Here is a 12456-nt window from a genome sequence, read left to right on the forward strand (position 1 = left end):
GAGTAAAATTCTGGGGGGGGGGGAGTCTTTTGGGAGCAGACGATCCGCTTTGTGGGTGCAAGAAGCATTTGCACCCACGTACGGCCAGATCCGCCACAGCGGAGGGGAGTTACGTGCGTGTGGGGCCGCCAGAGTGCCGCTCCGCCTGAGAGCAGCGGCACCTGATGGCTGCGCCCAAGCGTTGGCAGAAGTGAGGCGGAGCACGGCACTCAGGCATGGGAGGGGGTGGAGTTGGGGGCGCAGCCAGGCTTAGATGGCTCCCTGAGCAGTTTGGGCTATGACAGGCCCCCCCGAGGGGCGCCCCATAGGCACTCACTGAAACCAAAAACAAAGGTCGGCTCCGCCGCTGCAGAAGCTCACAAACCCCATAGAGAGCAGTGTGATTGACTCACCAATTCCCTCACGTCTCGGGCTGATGAGCCCCCTCCCCAGTACCCAATCGCGGTCCCCCTCCTAGAAATACTTCCGCTCTGGCCTCACACAACTCAGTTGTTAGGGACAGCTTCGCATGACAGGAAGGTCTGCCAGGGAGCTCCCTGCCATGTGGTCTTAGAGCAAGGGACAGGTGGGCACGTTGGTGATGGGTTTTGCATTGCATGGTTGCTTTGACAGTATCTCTGACTTGTGAGGGGGAGAGCGAGGTCTCTCCCCTGGGGCTAACAGCTCTTGTTTCCAGGTCTCCACAGGCTCCAGGCTCCCGGAGGCTCTGCATGCAAGGATTGCCACCCCTGGCTGGGTAAGTTGCACTGTGCATCCCCACCGTCCTCCCCCGCCCCTTGCTCTCGACCTCTCGGTGAGGGGCAGGGCAGGGGTGTGTGTGCGTGGCAGCTGCCCTGATGCAGGGAGGTGCGTCAGAGACTGTCTCTTTAAGAGAGCGCCCGGCTGGAATGCAGCCTGCTCCTCCAGCTGCTGCCCCTGCAGGTGCTCTTGATCTCTGTTTCCGTTTTGCAGGTGGGAATCCAACACAGAGGCTTCCATGTGTGTTGCTCCACCTCCCCATTCCTGCAGCTGTTTCTGCCCATCGCTCTGAATGGAGCCCCACCCACTGGCCAGTGCACTGGCCAGTGCACACCAGGGACACTGTTGCACTCTGTTCTGTAAAAATAAAGTCTGAGCTGTGCCCTCTGTTGTCTCTTCTACTTGGCATCTGCTGCACGTTCCCTGGGCAACCCCCCCCCCACTCTGTCAGTGGCCTCTCCGAGGGAATGCCTGGGAGGGTGGGCAGACTTGGTTCTTGGGGGGGGAGAGTGGGCTATGAACCGCCACATTGCTCCCGCGTGGCTGGACAGGGAGGGGGGTGCCGCCCCTGAGCCTGCCCAGGCTGACAACCTACCTGACCCCACAGGGCTGCTGTGTGCAGGGCACAAAGGGGGGGAGGCTGCTGAAGTAGATGCATGCCCAGCGGCTCGCACTCTGAGTTCTGCAGCCCCCAGGGGAGGTGTTCCTTGCACATAGTGGGGGGCACGGCAGGGCAACACCGGGGGGCTCTGGGTTGTGGTGGGAGGTGTCTTTTGGACTTGGTGGTCTGCCCACTCCCAGACACAAATTCCAGCCACTATTTAGAGCAGCGACCTCCTGCACTTTGTGGCTCTTGTTTGTCTGCGCATGCCTCTGCCTGTCTGTCTGCCATTGGCAGAGTTTCTGACAGTAGGAGGGTGTGAGGGGATTGACGGCCTCTCAGGTGTGGCCTTTCCTCCCCCACCCCCACCCCGGCAGCGGGCCAATGGCGTGCACATGGGTGGAATCACCATGGTGATCAGTTCTCTCTCGCTCGTCGGGCCCATGCTCTCCGTCCACACATGGCATAACGTTTCCCCTTTGGGAGCTGACTGAGGCCGCCTACGCTAGTTCTGCACTTGAGCGCAGCTACACAGCGGTTCTCTGGATTGGGCTGTTTATTTATCCAAAACAAAAATATGTTCCATGATGTTTTTTTAGTTCTGTTCCTAATTTCCAAATTTTTCCAATATAAAAATCAGAGACAAAAAAGTTCTCAGCCTTTTTCATGCTATACATTCTGAGAAATAAAACTTCCTCTTGAAAAACATTTCACTCATTTCAAATTTTTTTCAAGGAATTTCTCCAGGTTCTCCAAAATTTCTCAATCACCCAATGGGAAAACTGAATGCTATACATTTTGAATGAGTGAAACCTTTTCACTCATTTAGAACATACTCATATTTCAGAGATTTTTTTTAGCACTCCCCCAAAAATGAAAGAAGCCCTCTGAAAACACAACACATTTCTCTGAATCTTTCCAGGGTTTCCCCCCCTTCAGGCCTTCAGATCTCTACTATGACATTCCAACCTTTTAAAAAGGTCAGATGGCATACATGTTTTCCCCTTGTCCATTTTATCCTCACAGTAACCCTATGAGGTAGATTACAGTGTGAGAATGATTGGTCTGAGATTCTTCAGTAAAATGTGAAGAGGGGGGGAGAGAGAGGAAGATGAGGAGACTGGATTTATAGCCCACCTTTCACCTGGAGTCTCAGAGCAGCTTACAATCTCCTTCTCTTCCTCTCCTCACAACACATACACATACACGGTGAGGTAGGTGGGGCTGAGAGAGCTCTGAGACTGACCCAAGGTCACCCAGCTTCTGAATGTGAAAAAGTGGGTAATCAAACCCAGTTCTCCCAGACTAGAGTCTACACCAAGCTGGGCCTTCACAGTTCTAGTCTCATATGCTAACCATTAAGAAAAACCCTGAAACCATCTGAATACTGCATTGGCCAAAGCAATATTCATGAGAAGGGGGGAAACCCACTGAAATTCACTACTGATAGTAAGAGCTTAGACATCTTTAGTGTCTTCTAAATTTTTCAATATTACATCAAACAATCTGCTTGCTTGAGTAACAAGAACATTCATTTTTCAAATCTATATTTGCACCCTTATGACCACGACATGCCATTTATATTTTCAGAGTATTTGTTTCAGCCCCAAGGGCCACAGAACATAAACAAATAATAAAACACCAACAAAAAAATCCAAAGCAACAAACAAACTGGTAAAAAAAACCTCATCGTACTAATCACCCAACTTTACAATATATTCGTAAAAGCACAATTCCCACAAGCCCAGCAATCCAAACAGTTAAGAAAAACATCCATCAGACATCCAATTATGCACAAGTTCTCACAGCAAGAATTCTTTTAGCTGTCTAAAAGCTAGGATAAAGTGAACTCTGAGAATAGAGTTCTATAACTGGTTTTGCCACTGAGAGAGCCTCTGAGTCTTCTGTCAGCACTGCTCTGTTCACATGATGCTGGCCTAACCACTCCAACCTTGATTTCAGACAGCAAAGAGAGACAGAGCAAGGTGCTGAAGGTGTTGGATGGTCAGGCTCATAATTCCTAACAATTTAGATTAAGAGAAAAAAGAACAATGCCAGTGCCTGGAGATTCACACTTCAATAAGCATGCAATTGTCCCATTGATATCAGCAACACTGGCACCATAAATAACTGGGTTAAACATCTGGCATATGTGACTACTTCTTACAAACAGTATAAGAACGGCATAAAAAAGATTTATGCAGAAGCTGTTCCCAATTAACACATGAATTGACCTTGAAATGCACATAAAGTAATGCGGGACTGCAGCATATGTTAGGAACTTTTGCACCTGACTGAATATTGTTTTTAACTACTATGGAAAACATATTCCATAGAGGTAGCAGCCAGCTGTGATCTCCCCACCTCCCAGATTCTTGTGGCATCTCTACTTTGTCCTCCATTCCCCATTTGGCTTTATGCCTCTATCAATTGCATTCTTTCCTTTCCAGTGTTGAAGACTTACCGTTTGCTCTTTCCCAATGGCATGTACTACCATAGATACATTCTGAGCCATCAAAAATCCATTTCCTTCCACAGTGATGATCCTGCCTCCACTTAAAAAGAAATAAACAAAAAAGCAAAGTATCAGATGAGAAATGGGCCATCTGTTATTCAAGGAAGTATACAAACTGAAGTTACCTGTAACTGATGTTTACTAGGTATTCATCTGCTGCAGACCCACATGAGAACTGCACATGTACAAGTGCAGTTCTCATGTGGGACTCCCCATGGAGTATGATGAACCAACAGAAAAACAGGTGTGGCTTTGTACTGAATGAGGTTTGTGGTTCCACTTAGAGCAATACCAGAAACCAACAGCATATGCACACTTACGTATATGCATGGAGTGTTGGTCAGATGGGATCTCAGGAACTGGGCTCATACATGTTGAAGGAAGCATTGCTCTATGTGCATGTTATGGATTTATATGTCCATGAGAAGCATAATTTTAATGTGCATGGGTAAAATGACATGAAAACCAGCTTTCTGAATGTGGAAAGATGATGATGATGACAAAGAAGAAGATATCAAGATGATGTCAAAGAAGACGAAGATGAAAAAGAAGACGAAGATGATGATGAAGAAAACAACAATGATATTGGATTTATATCCCGCCCTTCACTCTGAAACTCAGAGTGGCTCACAATCTCCTTTATCTTCCTCCCCTACAACAAACACCCTGTGAGGTAGGTGAGGCTGAGAGAGTTCTCACAGAAGCTGCCCTTTCAAGGACAGTTCTGCAAGAGCTATGGTTGACCCAAGGCCATTCCAGCAGCTGCAAGTGGAGGAGTGGGGAATCAACCCCATTCTCCTAGATTCCACAAACTTAACCACTACATCAAAGAGATGCACACAACCTTGAGTGGATAACAGGCTACAACTTTATAAATTAACCACATCTCCAAAAGGTAAATACCACTTAACTACCATACTAAACTCCACCCCTCTAGCATGGATACTTATGCTAACATATATAAATGCAGCACAGGCTAATCTGCCTAGTCCTACCTCCTCCTAACTTTAGGAGTTGGCTTGGGACAGCCAACCACAGTGCTCCTGACTTATTAAAATCTCTGCATTCATGATAAGGAACAACTATCTCAGTCACCAGCTTAGGGTTGCTAGCTCTGGGTTGGGAAATACCTGGAGACCAGTGTTCCCTCTAAGCTGAGCTAACATGAGCTAGCTCACAGATTTTTTAGCTTCCAGCTCACACATTTTTGTCTTAGTTAAGGAAGAATGACCCCAAAGCACAATAATTTATGCAGTAGCTCACAACTTTCATGCCAGTAGCTCACAAAGTAGAATTTTTGCTCACAAGACTCTGCAGCTTAGAGGGAACATTGCTGGAGACCTTGGGGGTGGAGCCTGTGGAGGGCTATGTTTGAGGAGGGGAGGGACTACAGCAGGGTACAATGCCATAGAGTCCACCCTCCAAAGGAGTCATTTTCTCCAGGGGAACTGATCTCTATAGGAAAATAGGAGATCTCTAGCAGGAGATCTCTAGATGCCACCATGTACCAGCCCTTGTGCTGCTAAGCGTTGGATAGGGGGGCAAATCTGTTCCAGTGTGGATCCTGTCAAAGCTTCTTGGGCTAAGGATCATTGGTTACCAGGAAGCATCTTAGCCATTTCTAGAAGTGTCCAAGCTGTCTGTCCCTCCCAGCAACCATGCACACAAGCTGTCCCATTCTGCATGCTTGTGGCAAAGGATCACAGACACAATATTAATCACACATTATTGTACATATATCTACTTAGACAGTGAGCAGGTAAAATACTTTCTACCTACTGACAGGCTAATCAGGAACAGGCATGAAGGTCTCAATGAGCTACCTCAGCAGTTCTCCAGTTTTGTCACGTAAGCCTTCCTGAGACAAAACACAAACCATCTGTTCTACCCTTCTCAAATGAAAACAAAGAAAGATGGTTTGGCTGAAGTGCTTACACTTTCTGAAATCCAGGAGCATAAAGACTCAAAGTTCTTTCTTAGAAAGAAAAGAGACTATGAAACAGGGGCCACTGTCATACCCAGAACTCTCAGTCAAGATACATATTCAAAAGAAAGTGCATTAGCATTCCATATACACTGCCCAGTCACAACACACACAAAACGGAACTTTGAGGGAGAGGAATAATGAAAGAAAATCTAGTACTTCTGCTTATGCCATTGTTGGAAGCCCTGCCTCAGATTAAGAACACCACTGTTTAAAGACGAGAAGAAGAAAAAAAGTGCAGGAAGGTATGTGGAGATGCTGCTGATCCAATCCTCTGATAGCCTATAGTTAAGAAGCTGCCCTTCTGTTAGCATTTCCACCCCACTTTCTATGTCACCTGGAAGCATTCATGCGATGACATCACATTTTCCCCTAACTATCATCAGACACTAGGGTCCTGTAGCTCAGATCTTGAGGCCAACAGCTCTAGACCCTGGTTCAGTGTGCCATCAAAGCTACCTTTCAGAGAGAGCTGGTGTGGCCTATTGTCATCTATATCACACCTTCTTCCTCAATAAGTAGTCAACAGAGGAAGCACATCCCTCCTGGAGGTACCTCATGATTGCTGCTGGAAGCTGCTGACTGAAGGGTCCAGTAAGAGCTAATCTAGGAAAATAAAACTGCTGCTCCTGGGCAGACAGGTTGCTCCTTTCAATTGGGGCAACCTGTCTGCAGTGGGAAGATTATACCAGTTCTGATGATCCTGGTGCCTTCCCTCTGCCCTGGACTGCCTTGTGGATTTCTGATTCTTAGCTATGCTTCTGCTATGCCATAAGGATTTGTTGCCTATCTCTGACCCTCTGGCTGCCTGACTCTTGGATTGACTAGGAAGATTGTCCTTCTGTTTGGCCCACCATTGACCCTGGGCCTGACAACAACACATTACCAGAGCAACATGGATCACTGGTGTCTGTGATGCACAGTTTGGGTCCAAGAAGTAGTCTCACATTTCATTAGCTTGCCCCAAAAGACAGAAAATAATTTGCTGAAGTCAGTAAGCTAATTATTAACAAAGTAATCATTTCATCATCAAGCTTAAATGGAGACAAACTGAATATATTTTATCACCGAAAATTCCAAGCAACACTACCAAGTAGCTGTACTGACAAGAATCCCAGATCTTTCAAACACTTGCAGTTGAACAGTGAAAGGTTTGGACAAGGTCCCCCCCCTTCCTGGCAAGCTGCCTGAGGAATGCTAAATGCGATACCAAAAATGTGAAATTAATTAAAGAAAATAATGAGATAGCGCTAGCACATGTAACTGGTGCTGAGGGAGGAACGGCCTGTCTCCATTGGTTACCAGAAACTACATCCAGACTTTCCCCGCATGTGGCCTTTCATTACTTCAACCATTCATGTTCTACTTGCTTTAATTATATTGCAACATCAGGTAGCTCATCAGGGAGTTTTAAGGAGAGAGTGATTTATCCCCTTTGCCTCCAAAAGACACTCAACACCAGAGATTTTAGCATACAGAGCTCTTATAAGCAAAGCGCTCACAAGTCATTTAGATCCCTCTAAAACCTCAGTATGCTGCGACTATGCATATTCATAGGCTCTCTGAAGCTCATGCCACTGTTTGTGGTCTATGGCTTCCATGAAGAAATTTCGTCTGAATTGTATTTGATCATTGCAGAAAAGTCATGCTAGATCCAATTATCAATTTGATGAGCAAAACTGCAGCCCTACAATGAGCAGAAGCAGTGTTATGGTGCCAAAGGAAAGGTGATCATTTGGAATCCTAAGCCTTACTTGGTGCTCTGCACCAGCAGCACTATGCACATAACACCTCCCACATAACAAAGTAGAAATGACATTTATTTCAAGCTTGGGTTTTCTCACTGTTCTGAAGCACGTCACTGTGCATTATGCAGCATAGTCCCAAGCAGTTATACCTTTCTAAGTCAAATGGAATCAATGGACATACAAAGGAATAATTCTGCTTAGTATTGCACTGTTAGATGCAGTTCTGTCCTTCATCGCTGATAGAAATGCACATCTGGTATAGAAAACTAGCCGTATTACCATTGCCAGCATTTTCCTCTCATCTCATAATCTGGTTCTGGCCTTTGTGATTATAAAATTACTGTTTCTGCTAAGAATACCACATAAGCTTTGGTTGTTAATATTCACTTCCTCAGCAATTTGAGCTGAAGGTGCACTTTCTGGTTTCTCAAATGTCTTCGTTCATATCACATTGCTACATTTCAAGCCTGCAGATATAAATCCAATATCTTCTAAGGATGAGTGACTTCTTGGAGAAATTCAAAAAGGAAAAGAAGTCCCTCAAGGGCTTCAAGGAGAGCAACATGTTTTAAAAATTAAAAATGTCGGCCTCATGGGTTCTTTTGAATAAGGAATTTCAAACTATATCTCCTGTATCAGCAGTCAGTGCAAGTTGGGATAACACATTGATGTGGAATTTGCTTGAATTTCTACATCCTTTCCAACATTCTTTTCCCATTATTAGTTACAATTTGATAGTTGCTTGATGAAAACTACGTTTACAGTGAACAAGAGTTCGTCATGGCCTCTGCCTAGTTTTATTTATTAAAATAATTCTATCCATTTTGGTATAAAATCAACTATCTTACGTCGTAACAGAATCTCATTTATGAAGTATACTTTATTAAAGTACATTTTTATCATTACAACAAACTGGGAACCCAGGATAAAGTCAGAACAAAATGGCCTAGAAACAAGCAGCAGAAGAGTGAGATCCATGTCAATTCAGGATAAATAAATCAGAAAGAGGGTGCCTGATGTGCCTCAGGGGGGAGGGAACTGAGTCATTTCAGTGCTCTCATATGAACCCACCTGCCAAACTTGATGGTGGTGGCACATGAAGCAGAATCTCACCCAATTATATTCTCAGGTAGTAGAAAATGAGACACATTCATCAATATAGGACAGACAGTACCTCTCAGATCAACCAAAAGAGCAATTGTGTCTAAATTGGAGAAGATGCAAATGATCTTTTCCACAAATGTTTAGCAGAAATGTACCAGTATCCTATTAAGCTTGCTGCTTCCTCTTCCTAACAACTAGAGTATAACCCTCTAAACATTTAGGAAAGCTCTAGACCAACACAGCTGCCCACTTGGATCTCTCCCCCCACCATTACTGTGAATTATTAGATACAAAAATGGCCTCTAATCTGTGATCAGTCAAGTTCTCCTTTTCCATCAATGTTCCACCTGTCATCCCTGCCATTTGAAACCAAGATGCTGGCTGATGACAGTATAACTTGTCCATTTTACCATTCCAGCCAGTTGCTGTGAATATACAGTCACAAACCTTCCACCATTCCTCTGAATGGGGACACTCCTGAAAATTCTTGCTAAGACCTTACAGTTTCTAGAGGGTTCGTCCACCTTTGCTAGCACAGAGAGGAGAGAAATTGCTTACCTGACCTGACTCTTTTGGGGGCTGATGTTATTAATAACCGGATTCTTTTCATATGTAAAAGTACAGTTATCGCTGATGCAAGACTTGTTCTCAAACTGGACACAGACTCTGACAGTGGTAGTAATCTCCACACCTGGCATAGTGCAAGTAATGGTAGTGTCAGTACGACTAGAAAAGAAAAGACACAACAAGCTGCTGAGTAAAACAGATGAACAGGTGCAGAAAATATCTCTGATTCCTGTCTGTGTCTATTTATAACAGTGATGAGTGCAAGCATGGATTGGAAAGGGCCTTGCAGTTTATGAGAAACACTGGAGACATCTCTCAGAAAGGAAAAACAATTTTTTCCCCAGAGAATACTAAATTGCTTGTAAATTGCAGGGTCCTCATTGTGAGTTCTCCACCCACTCTCCATGCACCCCAACAGCTATTAAAATAGCAGTAGCAATAGCTCAAAGCTCAGGAGAATAAAACTGAACCCTGAACTGGTGCCTAAAAGACAGCAGTTAGCATCAGCTGAGCTTTCACAGTAGAGCTATCATTCACTTTGAGGCAGCTGCTTACCTGAGGTCTTTGCATTCTTTTGTGCTATTGACTAGAACTTGCAGCTCAGACCCCACATTGAGATTATTTCCTACAATGGTTACTTTGGTTCCTCCTGCTTTAGGGCCAATTGATGGAGATATGAATTTAACCACTGGAAGCTAAAGAAGCAAAAAAAAAAAAAGGATCTTTCAAGGTGATATGTTCATTTGTTTCTCAATAAAGCAAAAATCTAGTGGCGCCTGAAAGATTAACATTTATTTCAATATGAGCTTTAGTGGGTCACAGCCCGCTTCATCAGATAGATGTGATTTCTGTCTCAGTCTACAGTAACATTATTCAACAATACAGACACCCTATAAATGTAAGATTGGACCCTAACCCTTTTGTCCATTTCCACAGTGTGTCCTCCATTATGGAGGAAGTACTCTATGGTAGAATGTACTCAAGTGCTAGGCATTTTGGCTCTGAGTCTTGCAATGACCAGAAAGCACTCAGCGTCAGTGGAACACATACAACAACAGGGCATCACTCCTGCATTATAGGGTGTACTGCAAAAATGGAAGAAAGAGTTAGGATCCAAGCAAAGATTCTTCTGTACCATATAAGCCCATATCAAAGGTAATTTAAGAGTTCTCCAGGAAGACACCAAGATTCTGTAAACACAGTAATAAAGTGATAACGCAGTTCTAGCTACATTCACTAGGAAGCTAGATGGAAAAAACCTGGAAATTCTACATATTCAGCATCATGTCACTGCATAATAAATAAACAAGATTTTTAAATCATTTACAACACAAAGTAAAAAGTAAAGGCCCTTGAGACCTAACCTAAAACAAGTCGAAATATATTGGGGATTTTGTGGAGTGAAAATACACTTAAAATGAAAATCCCTGGTTCCTTGAGCTTCACTATTCACAGCCATCGTCTTTTGTGCAAATTTGCAGATTTGGATCATTTTGATTAGTAACAAAGAATAATCTGTATAATACTAAAATGGTGATGAGTTATCTTGTTTGATCTTGTTTGAAGAAAAGTGCATTGATCTAATAGAAGCTCAGTTTATTTTCAGAGCCTTATGAAGTACAGCACATTGTCTTATGGGTTTGATCTTGCACAATAACTTTAAAGACTATTGTATATGTTAACACTGTAATTTGAAGTTGCCTGTTTAAAGAAAAGTACTGCTGTGTGGAGTGTTTTTAGATCCTTTTAGGATATGCTTTATCTTTTTATATGACAATTTTAATAAGAAATAATAGGGGTATTGTATCTATCTGACTTCTATAGTCCTTGATTGATGTAGCTTGTCAATTTTGTCATAACTGCATAGTTTTGCATCTTGTCTATCCAGTTCTCAAGAATTGGGCAACCCTTGGCTTTCCAGTTAGCTGCAAATACTATTCTTGTTGCAGTTAACATGTATCTGAGCAGTTTGTGCATTGTTCTTTCCGTATTCATTGGTAAAATGCCCAGTAGCATTGTGTCTAATGTCACAGCAAATTTAGCCTTCAAAACTTTTTGGATTTCAGTATGTATTTCCTTCCAATATTTGCTATGTTTTTTTGCAAGACTGCCGCATTTTTATTTATTTATTTCTATTTGCATCCCGCCCTCCCTGTGAACAGGCTCAGGGCAGCTAACAGCATAGTAACATGATAAAATGCATATGGTAAAAGGTACCATCTATCCCTTTACATGTCCAATCCAGTCCTTGATCATTTTTATCCATCTTTTCAATGACTTTTGGAGTGATGTACCAGTGATGGAACATTTTATACCAGTTTTCTCTAAGTGTCTGACATGTGAATTTTATATCTTTCACCCATAGCTTTTCCCATTGCTAAAACAGGATCCCTTTCCCAAAATTTTGCGACCATTTCATCATACATGTTTTAACTTGTTCTGTTTCTGTGTTGTATTGTAGTTGGAGTTTATAGATATGACCTAAGAATTGATCTTTTTTATTCAAAATTATCTTTTCAAATTGAGTTGAGTTCCTTAATTTATCCCCTTCTCAATGCTTATCTTCTTTACGCCTCAATGACAATTGTTTTTGCCACTACTGTTACTCCCTGACAGCTGGTTTGAATATTCTTGCCTTCGATATAGGATGGGGAAGTTAGCTCAGAGGCAGAGCTACAAGGGGCATGGGTATAAAGCAGAATACATCTATCTGTCTATATTAATGGAGGGTTGTCCCTGATACACCCTTTATCGGAGCCACAGACCAAAGTTTTACTGTAGAAAAATGATAATATGATTTGAAAATATACATTCAAATCAAAACATCCACACACGATATTGGAATAAAAGGAAGTAGCAGGAATAATGGTGAGGGAAAGGGGAAGTGTGGGTGATGCATTACCTAACTGGAGAGCAGACAAGACTGTAGGTCTGGAAGGGGATGGGTACAGGCAGCAACCAGCACTGCATGCACCCTGCTATTCATCAGAGGAGTCTGTTACCAAGACATCCAACAGAATCTCACTGAGCTCTAGCAGGGGTGATTTTTAATACTATTTTAGGGAATTAAGTGTGTGCATTCCTGAGCCGGGAGGAAATTGCTCAGCTTTGAACCTTGATTCCCAACATTCACTAAAATGGGTGGGAAGCATCTTCTCAGGATGGCCAACTGATATTGATCTGATTGATTCTTGATTTA

General features: G+C 43.3%; 1 protein-coding gene across 1 annotated transcript in view; it reads right to left on the reverse strand.

Moving 5' to 3' along the window:
* The window catches only part of PLXND1 (plexin D1), a 208835-nt gene that overhangs the window by 82413 nt on the left and 113966 nt on the right, over nucleotides 1-12456 (reverse strand). The window contains exons 15-17 of the mRNA XM_060239643.1: nucleotides 9813-9952; nucleotides 9249-9416; nucleotides 3804-3894 (exon numbers count right to left, since the gene is read on the reverse strand). Coding sequence (XP_060095626.1) covers nucleotides 3804-3894; nucleotides 9249-9416; nucleotides 9813-9952 — 399 coding nt within the window. The remainder of the gene's footprint in view (nucleotides 1-3803; nucleotides 3895-9248; nucleotides 9417-9812; nucleotides 9953-12456) is intronic.

This window comes from Heteronotia binoei, chromosome 5 (assembly GCF_032191835.1).
Source record: "Heteronotia binoei isolate CCM8104 ecotype False Entrance Well chromosome 5, APGP_CSIRO_Hbin_v1, whole genome shotgun sequence".
NCBI classification, from domain to species: Eukaryota; Metazoa; Chordata; class Lepidosauria; order Squamata; family Gekkonidae; genus Heteronotia; species Heteronotia binoei.